Source organism: Haliotis rufescens, unplaced genomic scaffold (genome assembly GCF_023055435.1).
Source record: "Haliotis rufescens isolate VD_foot unplaced genomic scaffold, xgHalRufe1.0.p SCAF_21, whole genome shotgun sequence".
Lineage (NCBI taxonomy): Eukaryota > Metazoa > Mollusca > Gastropoda > Lepetellida > Haliotidae > Haliotis > Haliotis rufescens.
The window spans coordinates 2,291,229-2,310,802 of record NW_025963902.1 but is presented as its reverse complement, the minus strand read 5'-3'; the positions used below and the strand labels follow the sequence as shown (position 1 = coordinate 2,310,802).

General features: G+C 40.0%; 1 protein-coding gene across 2 annotated transcripts in view; it reads right to left on the bottom strand.

Annotated features, from left to right (window-relative positions):
* The window catches only part of LOC124119401 (NACHT domain- and WD repeat-containing protein 1-like), a 55,809-nt gene that overhangs the window by 24,523 nt on the left and 11,712 nt on the right, over positions 1-19,574 (bottom strand). Inside the window, exons 15-27 of one of the 2 annotated variants that reach the window (XM_046481892.2) lie at positions 18,779-19,104; positions 18,142-18,504; positions 17,505-17,759; positions 17,077-17,211; positions 16,726-16,933; positions 16,314-16,431; positions 15,879-16,047; positions 12,998-13,110; positions 11,263-11,512; positions 10,609-10,767; positions 10,025-10,188; positions 9,163-9,325; positions 7,629-8,874 (exon numbers count right to left, since the gene is read on the bottom strand). The exons of the other annotated variant lie outside the window; for it this stretch is intronic. Of the exons in view, the coding sequence (XP_046337848.2) occupies positions 8,789-8,874; positions 9,163-9,325; positions 10,025-10,188; positions 10,609-10,767; positions 11,263-11,512; positions 12,998-13,110; positions 15,879-16,047; positions 16,314-16,431; positions 16,726-16,933; positions 17,077-17,211; positions 17,505-17,759; positions 18,142-18,504; positions 18,779-19,104 (2,509 nt within the window). The 3' untranslated portion in view covers positions 7,629-8,788. Of the gene's footprint in view, positions 1-7,628; positions 8,875-9,162; positions 9,326-10,024; positions 10,189-10,608; positions 10,768-11,262; positions 11,513-12,997; positions 13,111-15,878; positions 16,048-16,313; positions 16,432-16,725; positions 16,934-17,076; positions 17,212-17,504; positions 17,760-18,141; positions 18,505-18,778; positions 19,105-19,574 lie in introns of those variants that run through there. 2 annotated transcript variants of the gene reach the window in all.

Genomic DNA, 19,574 nt, shown 5'->3' with positions numbered 1-19,574 from the left:
TACTTTCAACTAAATAAGATTAGAGATAAGATAAAACTTTATAATCCCAAGGGAAATTCATATTGCACAGTTGATAAGAACTAAAATATGAAAAGAAAAGAAAATATATAATATTAAAATATGTACATAATAAGACACTTACTTATATATTAATTATACAACCACGAGTAAAAACATGTAGAAAATGGAACACTAGAAAAGTGAACACAATCACAGTGACGACAAGGAATGGTATTTTGAAGTATATATATTTATATCACAGCAATAGTAAACTTTAATAAAAGGGATAATGACAGGATAAGATTTGTGTACAGCGAACTGTTAAAAAGTATTAAACAGACATACATTTAAAAGACTAATACTGGCTGGTATGAATTATTTCCAGGTCCTGTTTGTTTCCCGTATCGGCATGCGCAGTCGGCGACCGGAAGGTATTCGGAATGGAGTATACGACTGCTGTCCTTTAGAGTCTTACGCGCCTTTTTGAGAATTTGCTGCTCATAAATTTCGCCTATGTGTTGAAATTGGGTACCTGAACTTTTGCTTGCTGTATTAAAAAGTTGCTGTACTTGCTGTGGTCAAGTAATTCCACAAATGGTATGGTAGACATTCCATGGAATATATGAAATAAGACACTTCGCTTGAAAACATGATGCGCAATGCCATTGCGCACAAGACCTTTACATGGAGATCTCATCCCTCATTACTCAATGGCGCGATAATTTAATGGATCGGGTGGTCATGTTTGGAAACTTGGTTCACAGCGTGGCATGGCGACATGGATCATTTGCTCATGTTACTGATTACTGATTGCCTGGTCCAGAATCAATTGTTTTACATATCTTCCTTATTGCCTGGTGTGGCGTTAAGCAACAAACAAGGGCATACGTTTTATAAAAGAATTGTGTGGCGCGTGCTTCCGGTAGAGCAGGGACCGCCTCCGTGGTCTAGTGGTAGAGCGTCCGCCCGGAGAGCGGAAGGTCCGGGGTTCGCTCCCCGGCCGCGTCATACCAAAAGATGTTAAAAGATGGTACTTGTTGTTACCCTGTCTGGCGCTCGGCATTAAGGGGCTAAAACAAGGATTGGTCGGCTCGGAGTCAGTATACTGTGTCTGAGTGGGATATTCATGTCAAACTGCGGCATGGTATCTCAGTGAGCTAGCACTATAAATCGGTATCAGTCCGGACTAGTACAAGCAGCCACACAAACACACACACGTACATGCACGTCGCGATATAAGTGCAATAATCTTGGACGCGACGTTAAACCCCATTTCACCTCACATCACCTAGAGCAGGACACGCTTACCCTTATCGCAAACTCCTCGTTCCATCACTAATGTTCAGTTATCCATTCATGTAATTATTAATCACTATTTTGCCTTTTACGCCTATTGAAACTTGCTGCGGTCGATAATCGAGACTGGTTATACTCTGTCGTTGACGTTTTGAATTAAATATAATATATTCAGCAGGTTCATTGTTCCATTTCATTGACCAATTACAATCGGCTTTACTCAATGTATTTCTTACCATTGCCTCAATTTACACCGTGATACAAAAGATAGATAAATAGCCACAAAAAGCCTAGATACTCAGTCTGTAAACATATAGAAACTGATAACCTAAGAGGAAATGAAACGTCGATTGCCAATCCATGCTACAACGTCATAATGTTTTACGGAAAGGAAATCGTGCATTGTGATGCAGTACATCCTCGAGTACACCATTTGTCTTGCCATTTTACTTAATTTTACGGGGCGGTCGGGTAGCCTAGTGGTTAAAGCGCTCGCTCGTCACGCCGAAGACCGAGGTTCGAATCCCGACATGGGTACAATGTGTGAAGCCCATTTCTGGTGTCCCCCGCCGTGATATTGCTGGAATATTGCTAAAAGCGGCGTAAAACCAAACTCACTCACTCACTCACTCATTACTTAATTTTACAATACATTCTTTTAAAATGTTTGTGCGTGTTCAGTTTGGTATATACTGCACATCTGAATACTCTAGGAGGTGAGGTGAAATGGGGTTTAACGTCGCGTCCAAGATAATTGCACTTATATAGCGACGTGAGCGGGTTAATACTTCAGGACAAAGACCTCATTTTTAAAGACTGTATTTTGAGTGTGATTGAAACTGCCCTCAGGTCGATTCTGAGAAAAAAAGACTAGTGCTCTCAGATAAATATTCTGATGCTGTCATTAACAATATCATCGTAGCACTCTTTGCACAATCATTCAACCTACTCGTTCACTGGTTGTGTTTCTATCCGTAGCAGCGAGACTCAGTTGCCCGCGAGTTGCCTGTACACTGTTACCACAACCCATGGGTTTCCCTCGCCGTCACGCTTGATGGCATCATACAGGTGTAATACGGGTCCTCACTTGGACAAGTGTATGCCCCGGTGAACCTCAATGATGTTTTAACGCAGTAAATAGCAAACAACGACACCGCCAATCATCCCTAACAAGTGGGCGTATGTCTTAACTGTAGAGGTAAATTTAGACCGACAGCGGGCCGCTGAATGGCATGCCGTTCGTGTGTTTGCCGAGGTCAATACTATTGAATGACCGACATAGTTTAGGGACGCGCGTGTGTATGTACTGCTATGACAACCGAGAGCCCTCTTGTAATCAACCATGTAATGCTATGAGGAACATCTTTCATTCGTTATTAGATATTAACATATTGACAGTTTTTATATTAAATCATATATGCATTATGCAAAATAGATGGATTATCAACTTCGTTCTGTAGATGGTCTGTCATTAACGTTTTGCAGCACCGTATTCGACGTAAAATGCGCCCACGGCGATATTTGCTAATATACTGGCTAGTGAATAATCCAAATTAGCACCCATTCCGATTGATCAATGTAAACAAGACCTTCATTCGTGTATAATACGTGTGTTATATGCATCCTTAATTATGGGAAATTAAATTCCGGAAAAATATATCTGTCGTATATAAATATTTCAGGCTGTCAGCATAAACCACGAAATTTACGATCTTTCAACACTGCTGTTTTTCACCAAAATAATATTCCAAAAAGTGTCCCCTATTTCTCATTTGGAGAGCGCCCTGGGCGCTTATTATGTCGAATACGGTATGTTTCTTTAAGCCCTCCACATACCATCCTTGATATTCAAATATACACAATATTTTGATCGATGATATATGAATGCTGTCTTACCTTCGATATAACGCGGTATACATAATGTACGCTATACCACTAACTCCTCACGTTCTGTCTCCATCAAATCTGTTAACTCAGGTCTGTATGTAGACTGGCCTATATCCAAGTCAGATCACACAGTTAGTTCCAGGCTCCTCCAGTCAAGCTATTGATCCAGTACTGTATTCGCAACCATTTCTGAAAGTAGTTCTTCAAGTCACCAACGCATACCACGTGCAGTTACCAATAACACTCCCGAGGAAGCAGACTGTCAGTGACTTGCCATTGTCTCGGTGTATACTTATGCGTGGATAGGGTGTGCAAACAAACCCCAATAGGGATAAGGAACATTCCATGGAGCTGGTGCTGTGTCACACTTCTCTATTACAGCTGGCTCATAGTGTTGGTTATAGCTCACGATTTGTATTGAGTACAGACACGACGCGTATGGGCATTTAGAAGTGGGAAGAACATGAATACATGACAATTATTGAAAGGAAAGAAAATATCTTTGTTAGGTTACTCTTACATGGTAAGATCACTTCACATTAAGTTGTTGTCAGTGCAAGTCTTTAAAACATTGACTAAATTATTTACCAGAAGGATGCGGGAATCAGTCTCACGTATACACAGCCAGTTTTTAACTTCCACCAGTAAGATGCAATATTCCATCAGCCTTATGCCTTTGGTGGCGGTGGGGAAGCCTGGTGGTTAAAGCGTTCGCTCGTCACGTCGAAGTCCTCACATGGGTACAATGTGTGAGGCTCATTCCTGGTGTCCCCCGCCGTGATATAGGGCCCGTAAGTCTCGCGAAGCGCTACTTCCGGTACCACCATTTCCGGTGAAATGCCTAAACTCATGAACTAGTTCTGCTTTCGAAATGATCGACAGCCAACGAAAACTCTGCTAGACATAGTATAATACCACGCTTGGTTGTCACCGCTGTTGACCGTCGTAAATGTTTACTTATTTCGGAATAATATGATCGGTTATTTGTCATTCCTGGAAGGTTTATCGGTTCCCGACAACCATGGGACCGTTCGTAAAGGTATGTGTTTACCTTCAAAATATTTTTGACAACCAGTGCAGTAGTATCGTTCAGACGTGCATTTATAGACTCAGTGGTCAGTGTTTTATGATCACGGAGGATGTGTTACATGCTTCTGTGATGAAATTTATTTTAGTGTATTGTATTTTTTTTTTTTTTTAGTAATTGTAATTTAGTAATTTAAATCAAAACTGCACTATATTTGGTCACATTTACTCTGTCACACACCTTTAATTAAGTAAATAATTTTCTATTAAGAGGTTCAGGTGGAAATCACTTGGTGCCAGGTATGGCGAGTATGGAGGGTGAGGAAGCTCTGCGAACCAATATTGTCGCACATCAGTTTTTGAAAGTCGCGAGGTGTGAGGAGATCCATTGTCATTAAGTAGTAGAACTCAAGCAGTCAGCATTCCTTGCCGTTTCTCTTTGATAGAATCTCTCAGGTAATCGTCAAGTTCAGCAACGGTAAAACGTCTATCTGACAGTATAAGTTTTTCTAACTCCCTGATTGAATCTTCATTGATAGAAGTTGAGGGACATCCAGATCTAGGGTCATCATCATGGCTTAAACATAGCTGTCAAACATTTAACAGTGGAATAGCTAGGGAACGTAGCCCCATATACTTGTGACATGCAGTCATGAATTACTTGGGGAGTACTTTTCTCTAAAATAAAAAAAACCCAACTTGATGACTGCTCTGTACTCGTCCCTTTCCATTTCTGTGTCCATTTGGTCCCCTATCACGTCCAACTGGCTGTCACTAATATAAAAACGGTCTCAACAGACCAAATACACTTGCAATGAACTATAAATAAAGCGACAAAACCCTTTCCATGTCCAATAGAAATCTCGGCTAAGCAGAGTCGATTGTACGATTCCGACTATATCATGAGCATGTGTTTATGAATCACTATCAAACAGTGATGATACCCAGTGTTCGCGAAAGGGTGAGCGTATCCTTCCCCATCGGTGGCACCCGTCACAAAAACGTGCAAAGGCATGTCAAGTGTTCACCTGAATAAATTACGGGAACATGTGGTGGCAAAATTGGGAATTGCATCGGACATCATTGCTGTCACTGATGCGTCAAATTTGGAAATGTCCTCCCTACGGTTTGAATATATATATCACCTGTTCGCTTTCGGTTATATCGTACTTAGGGTGTGCATTTCTTTCGGAAGTGAGAATATAAGGACGGCGACAACACTTTTCAGGTTAACAAAGTATTCTACCGTGTGACCTCAGCAATGGGGATTTACAATCATTCGTACCACGACAACTCGTTAAAATTTTATCATAGAAATGGTGCCTCAATTCCTTGTACTTTTGTATAGTTACGGAGTTTTTACGGTAGTCGTTTATGCCCGGCCAATTCTCATAACATGACACGATAGCATGTAGTGCAAGACCAAATATTTACAACAATAGTAACAAAGCTTGGCGATCGGGGTATTGCATAAGTAAACAACAAAATCAATATCAGTGATATCCTATTACGTCTCCAGTAAAATATAATATTTTAATGCAAGAGAATAATCAGTCTTGATTTTCCGCCGAAACATTTTCAATTTGGCTTAAAGGACAAAATAGCTGTAGCAATTATATGAATGGACCACTTGAGATCAGTAGTGACACCAGGTGTTCGCGAAAAGGGTAAGCATGCCATGCCCTAACGGCGAACCACACAATTGGCATGAAAAGTAAGTGTGTATTGCCTGACGCCACACAGCATTACTCCTGACATGCGAAGGGGGGCATGTAAACAAACCAGACAATCAAGTGATCGGCCAATCAGAAAATCAAGTTACACGATAGTCTGTTGTGTACAAATAGAAAGATTTCACTGCTTTTAAATAAAGAAAAACGGCTAACAAATACATTCGTTTTACTGCACAGTGGGGACAGTGTTGATGTCTCGGCCCAAACATTTCCTTGTAGTTGACTGAACACAGATAAATGCTACTGAAATTATGATGAAACTCGAGGACTTCCGTCCACCAGCGGAAACATTGACCCATTTCAAGTAAATACAAAATGCCAATGCAGGAGAGTACCCAGTCTTGATTATGCGCCGAAACAGATTCAAATCGCTATCATTGCCAAACTATGACACCTTACACACAGGTAATGGTCATTGGTCCAGATTCGATGGTTAAGTGACTACGGTGATATAACTGTATTATCGATGACCGTACGCGTGGTATAAAATAACACACACTCACTCACTCATGTGTAGGACGCTCGCTGAAGCTGGTAGCGTCATTGTATGCGTTGTCATTGGTATGCCATCGGTTTTCGTCTTAAAATGTATTATTTATGAAAATATATAGAGGATAACAAGATAGACACAATTTTTATGGATAACAACTTCTTTAATACTGTGAAAAGCGACGTTTCGGTATAGATCCTTATACCGTTGTCAAGCAAGACAGTCTTGCTTGACAACGGTATAAGGATCTATACCGAAACGTCGCTTTTCACAGTATTAAAGAAGTTGTTATCCACAAAAATTGTGTCTATCTTGTCATCCGTCAACTTCTAAGTAATGCCTATCAAACAATTTATATAGAGGATAGTTCATGTTTCAAGTGAAATATCATGTTTCTCTCGTCGAGTGACGGGGGCAAAGGAGATATTTTCACAAGTGAAAATAACTCATTTTCCCACCTCACGAAATGAGAGAAACATGATATTTCGCGAGACACACGGAATATCCTATTTATTATATACATTGTGTGTAGTTGTCTACCGGAAAATTAAATTATTTCATTACAAATGTAAAACCTTGAAACGTCAATTCTCCCTACCTTATACACAGGGGCGGTTGACCACCTCTTGTATTTACGACTTAAATAGTTTCGTGTTTTCAAAATCTTAAAAAATATAAACAAACGTATCCAAAAAATATTTAGTGTCACGAAACTTCTTTAGCATACATTTAGATATGATTATATTCAAAATCAACCTTAACAGAATATATTCTTGAAAACTTGGATACCGCTGTTGGAACCGAAAGAATACACGCTGGTCAAATAACAAAAATGGCGCTTTGCGAAACGAACAGTCTCTATTGACGAATTAAATGAGAAATTTACAATTTATAACGGAACATTTTCCAGGGAATACATAAACAACGGCGAGAAGTGATATTAACTCCATAAATGAACATCTGTCATTTTTTTGCTTTGTCAATGTGGAACAGGATGTCAACAGTTTGTGCACGGGCTTGACACTTACGATAAAGGGAGACAATTTAAAGGGAGGTAACTCCCGTCAATGTGTTATGTTCACAGCAGTTACCAGGGACAGTGCTATGTTCACTGCAGTGAAAGTATCTCTTTTTCAACTTCAAAAGAGTCTTTCACACTAAAGTATAAAATAAAACACACATCAATCCAATTATATTCAAGAATTTTATTCCCGTGTTAAAGTAATAAGTACAGTCGTCCGCGATTCGCTGTCCAGGGTTGCGTCCCTTGGGCACGCAAGGAACCTATGATTGTGGGTTCGAATCCCGGTTCGCCCCGATTATGTTTCTAGGTTTGTCAGCACCATATCCGTGCTCGAGGGTTTCACCGAAGTGGCTTTCCTCCCACATTAAGCTGACACGCCGTGATATAGCGGCGTTAAACCCAACTCACGCACTAAAGTAATAAGTAAAATGTATCACAGGCGTTCTTATAGAGAATGTGATCAGGGTAAAATGGAAACAACCAATTCACTAATGCTACTACATATATATACATAGGTATGTTAAATGTTCAAATGAATGTTTACATGTAAGAATTGAGGAGATTCGTGAACGGACATGTGGTCAAACACTCTGACTTTTCCCAATGACGCTGAGTTCAAGATTTCAGAAAAATGACATGTCAAGAGTCGCGTGAAAAACTTACGAATGTCAAAATGTATCGTTCATACGATCATGAACGTCAGTTTCGTGGTCATGTGACAGACATTTCGACATAAGAATAAGCTGTACATAGTGTTAATTTCAATTTAAATATTATATATTTATTACTGTCTTCTTGTGGTATATAGACACTACTAATGCCACAATTGAACTATAATCTTATTGTAAAATATAAGCACAGAAATAATAGATGACAACTCTGAATTGAAAATTGACTGAATTCACTTATTTCTGAAGTCAATGGATATTTCTATTTCCTCTGTACACTATAGCCGTGAAGGGTCCTATTAGTGTATTCTCACATTTATGAAGATTAGATATTATAGCCTATTTGTATTAAGTTTTGAAGAAATCTTTCAAGCATCTGAAAGGCGATATTGAACATTCTGATCTGTGAAATGCCACCACCTGACATACATACAATAATATGCATACACAAACCTACATACGTACAATATTGCACTATAACATTGTAACTGTTTTGTATTATGAGAGCTCGAATCAAGTATCCAGTCCGTTGCCTCTTTGTCCCGCTTTCCCGTTTCGTCCCGTATAGCATCTCATCCAAGTCCAAATCTGACCAATCAGATTCATTCGATGAAGTGATAGAGGACAGAGGACTCGAAGCATCACTGTCGACTTTGATGTCACTTTACACATCGTCGATGTCTTTGTCAAGGTCATCCGGGTCTTCCTCCTCATCCGTGTCCATTTCCAGTTGTAGTTGTAGTTGAACCGCTGCGTATATTCAATCATATAAATCCAATCCAATTTCTTGTAAAGGTTGGACAGTGGGGTAACCTTGTGGTTTTAGCATTCGTTCGTCATACAGAAGGCTAACGTTCGGGAACACAATTCGATTACATTAAAAACGGCGTAAAACTATACTCATTGACTCATACAGTCCCTCATTCTTGTTAATCTGACTTGCACGTTTGCCCTGTATGTCAATAAAACAGATGGTTTATGACAATAACAATGTCCAATAATAGATTAAGATTGTGTATCAATTACTGTCAAACTTACTGTCAGGTCCATAGATGTCAGGGAAACTTGATAAAGGTTTGAATGCTTTCCTAGCTGGATCATCTTCAGATCCTCCCATTAGGCTCCATAGCACTGGTTTCTTGGACTCGTTGAAGTACCCGACCGCATGGTAGCCATCTTCGGTGAGCACTAAATCTTGTATCTATAAGGAATGACACGAGGCCGTATTAATAACATAATTTTAATCTCTAAAGATGCATAGTGCCAAGAGGAAAAAGAACGAATTGGCACACTATTTCCAAAAGAGTCTTGAAGGATTGGTATATCAAGTGAGTAAAGAAAGATCGTTTTCCTACTTCAGAGAAAATCTTATTTAAGCATGTAAAAAGAAAGGATAGAGGTCAAATCACGACATAATTAACACACTTAGCTCAGGTTGTATTAGAATTGTACAATACCCGTCTTGTGGCACCTGCGATATTGAACAACACACGTATACCATTAGAGATGACCTGTCTTACTTCCATTGTTCTGGAGTCATTTTCAAATGTATGATTGATGTACATGTCTAGGTGACCCGTGACGATCCGGGAAAGAATACATGTAGGTCTTCAGCAACCCATGCTTGCCGTAAAAGGCGAACTGTGCTTGTCGTAAGAGGCGACTAACGGGATCGGGTCGTCAGGCTCGCTGACTTGGTTGATGCATGTCATCGTATCCCAATTGCGTGGATCGATGCTCATGATGTCATGATCACTGAATTATCTGGTCCAGACTCGATTATTTACAGACCTCCGTCATATAGCTGAAATATTGCTGAGTGCGGCGTTAAACAACAAACAAACAAACCATGGCTAGGTATTTTTATGTTTATGAACACCTGAAATGAAGATAAACCAACCTCATAATCCAATGAAAAGGTGGCCCTAGTCTCAAATGTTGTCCTGTCAATCATCTTGATCACATTGTCTTCAATATCGATACCATGTGACATCAAGAAAGGCCCATCTTTGACAACTGAAAAGTTGGCAGTGAGGTGTCCTTCAAGCCTCTTTTTCACTTCTCCTGGAAAAGTCATAAAGATACAACACATAGGTACTACTTGTCGTACTCCAAGTGTTAAGAGTTAACGTACTCGAGCAAGCTATGTTTATTATATATATATATATATATATATATATATATAATGTACTTATAGTTACAGTTACTAATATATTACTAATTAAATTTATATTAAATAATTTAGAACCGGAAGGCAACCTAATAATTAAAGGGAAACGTTGTCCTTTCGTTATTAAAGGACCGTGTAAATACACATACAAGCAAACGCGGACTTGCTTCTATTAAGCTATATCCTTCTTCTCTTTGTTGACAGAAACAACCCTTGTGTATTTGTATACAAAGCATCATTATTTTCTAGAACAATGTTGATTCCGCATTATACAATGCTAGGTGCAAACGGACGTATATTCAAGATTAACCTACCTGTATGTAGATCGAACACTCGAATGAGGGCATCAGTATAGTTGGCAGCTATTGTCCTATTATCAAGCAGTTGGAAAGCATCAACCTTGCTGACGTTTTGGCCATTATTGATAGCTTTAAGGTAGTATTCATAGTCAACCAATTGCTTGTGAATACAGTCTGAAAACGGCACAGAAACACATATATAGTTGAGAGTTTTAGCAATAGTGAGTGAGTGAGTGAGTGAGTATGGCTGTACGCTTTTTTTAAAAGCAATATTCCAGCAATATCACGGCGTTAGACACCAGAAATGGGCTTCACAAATTGCACTCGTGCGAAAAACTTGCTGGGCCCCTAAATTGTAACCCGGAATCTCCGTGGGGTTGGTGAGTTGAGGCACTATCACTGCATACATGTGGTAGTGTATATCATAATTATCGTAATTAAACTTCTAAATCTTGATGTAACACTTGGTTCTGAGCCTATGTTTTCGTTAGGGTAGGACCAGGACAGGTCCCTAAAAGAGTAGCATTAACCGAAAATAATATCTTATTATTATTTTTGTGTCATCTGGCAAAGGGAAATAGGGCAGATATCGTCCTGGCCATCTGTCAATTCACTTTCTGTAAAGATATCAAAGAATTGGACTTTATTTGGTTGTGACCGTGCACTTACTTCTCTGTATATCCCAGCATAGTGGCATGTAGACATCGCGACTACCTTCAGGTGCCTTTTGAGGGCGTGTCTTGACTTCGAACACTAAATAGGCGTCGTCGTTGGTAAAAACAACGTCGCCGATGTACATACTATGTGAGTTGAAATGACGAAGGTTGAGTTTATGCAAACATGTCCGTTTTGGTATGTCGAATACGTAGCAAGGCCCGCCATGTATAGCCGCCACCAGGACTGTGCCCTTCTCACCAGCCTGCAGCAGAAGCCACACCACAGAGGTTATGAGGTGATCTCCAGTTTGAACACAGAGATAGTTTCTCATAGAACTATAAGATTCGCAGCAAAAAGTAACAGCAAAAGAATATTATAGATTCTTGGTAAAACTATTCTTTGACATAGTAAAATAGCAGCAAAAATGTTTTTGATAAAAAGTCACAAATGACTGTCAATGAGGTAACGTCTTGCATCAATAAGATATCTACCAGCTTGCATAAAGTCCTTTGATGCATTCATGGCGATAAATGCTACACTTGAAAACAGGCCATAATGTATCAGACATCACATATGTTATATCTGAAATTTCACCACACGTTTGAGGCATCACTGACTGGTTTCGCAAATGAAGGCAGATTTGGCTGGTGCCTGGGTAGCCCTCGCACAACAGAATGTAAAAATATCAAACGAAGTCAGGAAAAATAAATAACAATGCTGTTGTTTGTTGTTTAACGCCGCACTCAGCAATATTTCAGCTATATGACGGAGGCCTGTAAATAATCGAGTCTGGACCAGATAATTCAGTGATCATGACATCATGAGCATCGATCCACGCAATTGGGATACGATAACATGCATCAACCAGCAAGCCTGACCACTCGATCCCGTTAGTCGCCTCTTACGACAATAATAGTCGCCTTTTACGGCAAGCATGGGTTGCTGGAAATAGTGTGCCCATTCGTTCTATTTCCTCTTGGCAGCTATATGACGGCCGTCTGTACATACTCGAGTCCGGACAGACATTCCAGTGGTTAATGTCATGAGCATCGATCCACGCAATTAGGATCGATGACATGCATCAACCAACTCAGCGAGCCTAACGACCCAATGCCGTCTGTCGCCTCTTACGACAAGCATTGTCGCCTTGTATGACACTTATGGGTTGATGAAGACCTATTCTAACCCGGATCTTCACGGGTAAGTAATACAATGTAAAACGATGTTGACACAAAGTTGTACCGATATTCGTGATCTGAATAAAAGGTCTGGGCCCTTTATGTCAGACATTTTAAAATAATGAATTAGAGTCTGCGCCAGAATTATTTTGTGCGGATGTGTCCTCATTCAGGCGTATGCTCGTTTACCACTAGATAAAACATGCTTACCACTCGACAGTGTATACAAAATATCAGTCCCCCCCCCCCCCCCCCCCCCCCCTCATGCGCCATAGCTTGCTGATATTTTGTATACACAGTCTCGTGTCATCATGTAGCTATAACATATTGTTGTCCACTTGCGGAGCACAACTAACGTTGAAAGGATGCCTAAATGTTCTTGTCAGAACTAGGAACCTTATAACATTATATATTAACATTCTGGTTCCACAGAACAGTTCTTCGTAATTTCAGTGCATTGGGCAATTCGGAGATTACTATACACAGCCATTCATGATAGTTGTGATATTGTTGAATGTAACCAAACATTCACTTACTCTTCTAGAAAGTACTGGCCCACTATTGCTCACCGTCATGTATTTAAATTTCGTTGTGTTCTGTGCCTCCATTACGGCCAGTGTCTTTCCAGTTGCAAGATCATACAGCTTGATTCCCTTGTATCCTCTTGTGAAAGTCGCAACTTCTATTATATGAATGAGTAGAAAAAAATACAACGTGCAACAGTGAGTGAGGGAGTGAGTTAAAATTTAATGTCGCATCGACATTGTTTCAGCCATATCGCGACGAGACCAAGTTAATATATTTACAATTTAGTTATTAATGCAAATGTTTATTTAAAAACAATTTGTGAAACATATTTGAGAATAATATATTTAGAAACAATTTATGAAACATATTTGAGCATATCAATATTATATATACAGTTTTAAACTTACAGTACCTCTGCTTCATGCATGATACACCAGCAGGATTTACGTCATCACTTTAGCCACTGGTGGTTGTGAATAATACCAGCCAATAAAAACAACAACTCAGCAATGAGTTGGCTTAAAAACACTGGTCGATGATAGTTACATCGATTATGATAGCATTACGTGTAACACAGGGGGACTATAATTTTTACGATACTTTAACCCCCTGGACAGAGCCTTCAATAAAGTCAGTAGATAATAGTATCACACCACATTTAAAAAAAAGCATTTAATTATTCCCATACATATTTAAATTTGATTATACAGACCAATTTCTTTCAAATAGCTGATAAGTTGCCCGCTGACACGAGAAAAGAGATCTTTCAGATTTACGCTTTGATAATGTGAATCCCTTGCGAATGCAAAGTAACACAGTGGGAGACATTACATGGCATGCCGGTGTAGCATTGTACAGTGCTTTATGTGATAAAACAAACTCGATAACATTAATGGTGATGTGAATTATGAAGTTTTACAGAATGATCAATCGTCTAACACTTTCTCTTCAAAAAAAGTTAGGGATCATGAAATAATCCTTTTCAGGCAGACGACTTCATCCAAGCGAAGGACACAGCAGGGTTGCTGATCCTTTCAACCCACTGCACATAAACTCGATGCAGTAGTCGTTCCGATAGCTTCTCCTTGGATAACTGGTCCGATTTGGTATGGCACTTCTCTTGGTTGACCCTCATTTCTGTACCATCCAGCAGTACAGAACCATCAATATAATCAACACTGACACTGAGATTATGTCCCACATCCTTGGCTCGTTTTAGAAAACTGTGGAATGCCGTGTTTTCATCATGAGTCTTAACATGTTATATAAGAGCATCATCAGACAAAAGTTGAAAAACCCAATTTTATCTCGAAGAGCCTCTCATTATGATTGGTAAATATAAGCGATTGAGGGAAGGGTGGCGGGATCTATTGTCTGCCATGATTCTTCGTGTGAGGGTGTCAATACCCTGAATGTCTTGTTTTGTCCAATCAACACCACCAAAAGAATACAAAAGGATGGGCACAGCATAAGTATTTGTGGCTTTGACTTCATTGTGAGCATTCAGCTCTGAACTCTTTTCTAAAGTCTACATTTGCACTCTGCCCGAAGTTTGTTCTTGATATGGGTATTCTGGAGTTTGTCCCAAATCTGCATCCCTAAGTACGCCTGACCTTCCACGAGATGGTCAATAACTCCTTTCCCAAGTAAACTGACTGATCCTTCCTCTTCTACCTTGCCAATGAAGAATGTTGCATTTGTCGAGTCCAAAGGAACATGCCGATATCATTATAAAAGGACTCGACAAGCAGAATCTATTTTTTGAGCGTAGATCCTTTTTTGGCAATAACTTTAAGGTCATCCATGTAAAGGAGGGGTGTTGGGGATCTGTGCTGAGGAGGTCCCGTGTGATAACCATCCTCTTTGCTGAGCAAAAAGCTTAAAGGATTTAGTGACAAACAGAAAAGCAAAGGGCTAAAAGAATCGCCCTGAAATATTTTTCTTCTAATATAAATGGGTTCCGGAATCACCATCTGCCCCTGCGAATACATCTCAAGTTGTGTTGCCCAGCAAATCATTAAAGACTGGAGTAAAATAAGTAGTCACTCGGGGAGGTCAATACTTTCTAGTGACCTCAAAATCCAATTGTGAGGTACAGAATCATAAGCTTTTCTGGAGTCTATCCAACACATTGAGAGGTTACGGGGTAAGTTTTAGCCTCTTCAAGGATCATTTTCTGAACTAGTAATTGATCCTTACTACCCCAACATCCCTTTCTGACTCGTTTCTGCTCCATGTGAATAATGTCATTGGATGCGCAGTATCACGACACAAAATCTGTAAGACACCCTGTAAATATTTTGAATTGTGTATTCAGACAGGTAATAGGGCGGAAGATTTTGGGATCAGTCAAATCAGCTTTCTTTTTGAGATGTATTGTTCGACCTTTGCACAACCAAGGCGGAACATCCCATGTACCCACAAGAGAATTTAAACAGTGAAGTATTAAACTGCGATGGTATTTGGACACTAGGGAACAGTTTCCAAAACCGGTTTCGAATACCATCAGGCCCTGGCGCCGTATTAGATATGGACTTTTTAATGACATTCTTTAGGCAATCAGGTGTAATGAAACCCAACAATGGTGATTTTATTTTTTCGTGTACACAATCATTATATTCCTCTACCAATGATTCCTCGAGGCTACGGGGCGGTCGGGTAGCCTAGTGGTTAAAGCGTTCGCTCTTCACGCCGAAGACCCGGGTTCGATTCCCGACATGGGTACAATGTGTGAAGCCCATTTGTGGTGTCCCCCGCCGTGATATTGCTGGAATATTGCTAAACGCGGCGTAAAACCTCACTCACTCACTCCTCGAGGTTACAGTTGCCGGGGATTGACCACAACTGTTTCCAAAACCTTTCACTGGAATCCATGGTTGGTCCTTTTCTTGTGATTATTGTAATGATCATTAACCAACCAACCTTTCTTGTTTGCAACTAGACTGAAATCTGTACTGTGTTTTGGCAGTTTCCCTTCGAACGTTCTCAGGAGAGTTGCAGATGATAAGTCTACAACCTTCAGTCGTCTTTTAACTGGTATTAGGATGTGCATGCTGTCTTCAAGGGGGGTGATTTTGGACGGCAAAAGGTCCTGAAAAACAGGCAATTTAAACGTCCTTTCAGTTAAGCACTTTCACTAACAATCTGCAATATGATAACAGAAATGGGATACAATAACAAAAACCATTCCAAAGCATGCTTTTTGAAAAGAAGGCCATGTGTTTCCTTCATTCTGTTGCTAAAACACCCCGCTTTATGAATGCAATAATCTTGAATGCGACTGTAAACCCCATTTCACCTCACTTCACCTTATCCCAACATGAAAAAAATGAAATGATTGTTTATTGCATTACTTACCACCTTGATGTGTCTGACTACCTTCTTCACTAGCAGATCGTACACTTGAAGGTATTTCGTCGTGGGTCGACTGGCTTTCAGCAGAACATAGCGTGGATTTGGAAGGGTCTTCAAACCCCTTAAAAATACAATTGTGAAAACGGTTTTTGGACCCTTGAGCTTTACGGGGCTAAAATTCAATACAAATATATTTTCAGAAGGATGAGGTTTTTCTCAAATCTTGGGATCAGGTGCTAGCAATGACAAGGATAATGTGTAACTATAATTGCAATTGTTGAAAATCTATATGCTAGACTAATATATGTAGGTCATTAATATATTTCCTTCTTCAATTCATCATGTATGCTTGCCCACGGAGGGCATAGTACTTCGCGTTACACAGATAATGAGATAATTTGTGTCATAAACATACTTGATTTCAATGGGCTTTGCTTTGTTTTCATCTTCCACGTTATCAGTTTCATCATCGCCGACAGGGCACGTGGCCCATGAGTCTATAACGTCTTCTTGTTCGTCACTGTGAGTCTTTGCTTCCCTGGTTAAATCCCAGATTCGAACCACCCTGTCATCGCTGTAGGACGCAGCTGTTGTCATGTCCATCATCACCACATCGGTCATGTCTGGTAAAGATAAAGATCCAGTAGCAGTAGCAGAGTTAAATTACAGGGCACCGTGTAAACATGACAAACGTGTTTGTTTTATGCTGATGTTATTTACTATTATTTGAAACAATTCAAAACGTATCAGCATAAATGAAACTAACCTTGTCCATGTTGAAGTATTGTAGATCTGTTTCCAGTTTGTAAATCCCATAAAACAACGTGGTCAATGTTGGCAGTATATACTGTTTTTCCATCCTTTGTAATCTTGAACTTGTCAGAGGTGTCTCCGTCACTACCTGTCGGAATTAGAAGGCACTACCGTCGAAATTCGAATACAAATGGGCACAAATGTGTAGATGAACAAACAAAGTTTTCTCCTGCACATTGAAGTCATATTCTATATTTATTAACATTTTCAAACTTATCCTATGTTCGTGACACTTGATTTGGAAGGTTGAGTATGTGGATGATATTACTGGTTCGAGCTTCATCATGATGGCCAATGTCTTCAGTGTGACAACAGTACCCTTCACAAACAAGGCTTCTCTTCTATTTGTGAAGAGAAACACACAGTGAACATTATGCCTACCTGGATAGACAGTTTCCTGCTCCATTGTGTTCGTGTTGTACACATAAAGGTCGCCAGTTTCAAATCCAGAAAGGTAGAGTCGGTGTCCGCTGAGCGAAAGAGCAAGAGTATCCACTGAGTATTGGTCAGCACCACCATCCTCTGTTCTGAACCTCTCGAAGATCTCTTTCTTTTGAATGAATTGTGATGTTTCTAAATCTAGAATACATACCCAGTGATGGTCATCCACAGCTACTGCCATATACCGTAGGCTTCCTGGGTAAAATTAAGAAACACAAAATATTAATATATACACATACAAAATTCATATAAACCAAATGCCATTAAATTTAGTGGTGAACACACTCCTTAATATATAACCATAACGTTGTTTTCGAGATACAAAGGATTAACTCAATGATTACTCAATGGTAGCGTTACCAAATTAACTGTTGAGAGTGAACAATTAGTTCTCTAAATGTACCCCGACCTTCTCACAGAACGGTTGCTACTGGTGTGACAGTTACGCCTTTTGATATACTGATTATCTCGTGTTTGTATTTTTGTGTGCAATAATAGACTTAGAGCCATGAGTTTCCATGTGACAGAAACCATCTTAAGGGCTTGTGGACTAAACGTTCATTTCATCGATACCTACCGGCATAGAGACTTTTGTTACGCGACCATTTCTGAAAATATCCAAGCAGAGAACACACCACAGTTCCTATGAGTGTCCCTTTGTCAGCAGCATATAGTGACACTGTCTGTTTGTAAAAGGTTCCAAGGATACTGTTGTTCTTTCCTCCCACACATAACGAACGTCTTCTCTGTTCTAAGAATAGGTCGTACAGCAGGGCACCTGTTTTGAAGTCATAACCAAGTATATGTTCATCTGGGTGAACAATTATTACAGAATCATCACAGCAGAGTAGGACCGTCTCCGGGTCTTCTCCCGCATCGATTGACCGAACCAGTTTTCCACTGGCAACATCCCAGACTTTCACCGACCTGTCATAGGCACCTGGGAATAGAAGGGAACATTAGAAGAACGGTTTGTTTGTTTGGGTTCGTTCGTTATTTAACGCCGCACTCTATTTCACTATTTTACACTATTTCAGCTATGTGACAGCAGTCTGTAGATAATCAAGTCTCTACCAGATAACCCAGTGATTGACATCATGAGCACCCTGGAATAGAAGTGAAGCTGCACATTAGAAAATAGAGGGCACTTGTACGTCAAACGAATATTTGAAAAATGGCATTTTGATATGACGTAAGTTAATAACAGGACTTACATGTCACAATAAAGTTGGAGTCATTGGTCATATCAATTCCAGAGATTTGTTTTTGGTGTTCGGCAAGACAGTTCACCAGCTGTCCACCAGGTTCTGTGAGGACGGGTCTGTCAGGCTCAAGGAAGAAGTTTGGTGCATTCCTACAACCGGCCAGGAGATCCTCCAGGCCATCCCATAGTTTTATCCTGCCCAGGAACTGAGACGGGAGCTCGTTTGGATATGATACAAGAGCATCTTGGGACAACTGAAGACTCTCTCCCACAGTCTTTAGTTCATGGTCCCCTGGGTACACATTTCTGGCCGCAATGAAGTCCTCAAGGATGGGCCTGGATTCATGGAGATATTAACATGATTAGAAACGATACAGAATCTTTCAGAAGTATTTTAATATATTTTAACTGGTGAGTGCTTATGTATGAATACATACAGTTTTGGTGTAATGGATACAGCGACTGCCCGGAAAAAGGTAGTTGTTTGGTCCCGTCACCGCATCATATCAAAGTACTTTAAAAGATGGTACTTTTCGCCCTTCCAGGCGATAGGTATCAAAGGGATAAAAGGTGAGGTGCGGTGAAATGGGGTGTAACGTCACGTTCAAGATGCATGCACGTGTATCTGTGTGTGTGTGTGTGTGTGTGTGTGTGTGTGTGTGTGTGTGTGTGTGCGTGCGCGTGTACGGACTTATGCCGATTTTATAAGTGCTAGCCCACTGAGATGAAATGCTGCAGTTTTAACATGAATTCTCATACACAGTATACTGACTCCGAGCTGACAAGTCCTAGTTTGAACCCCTTAA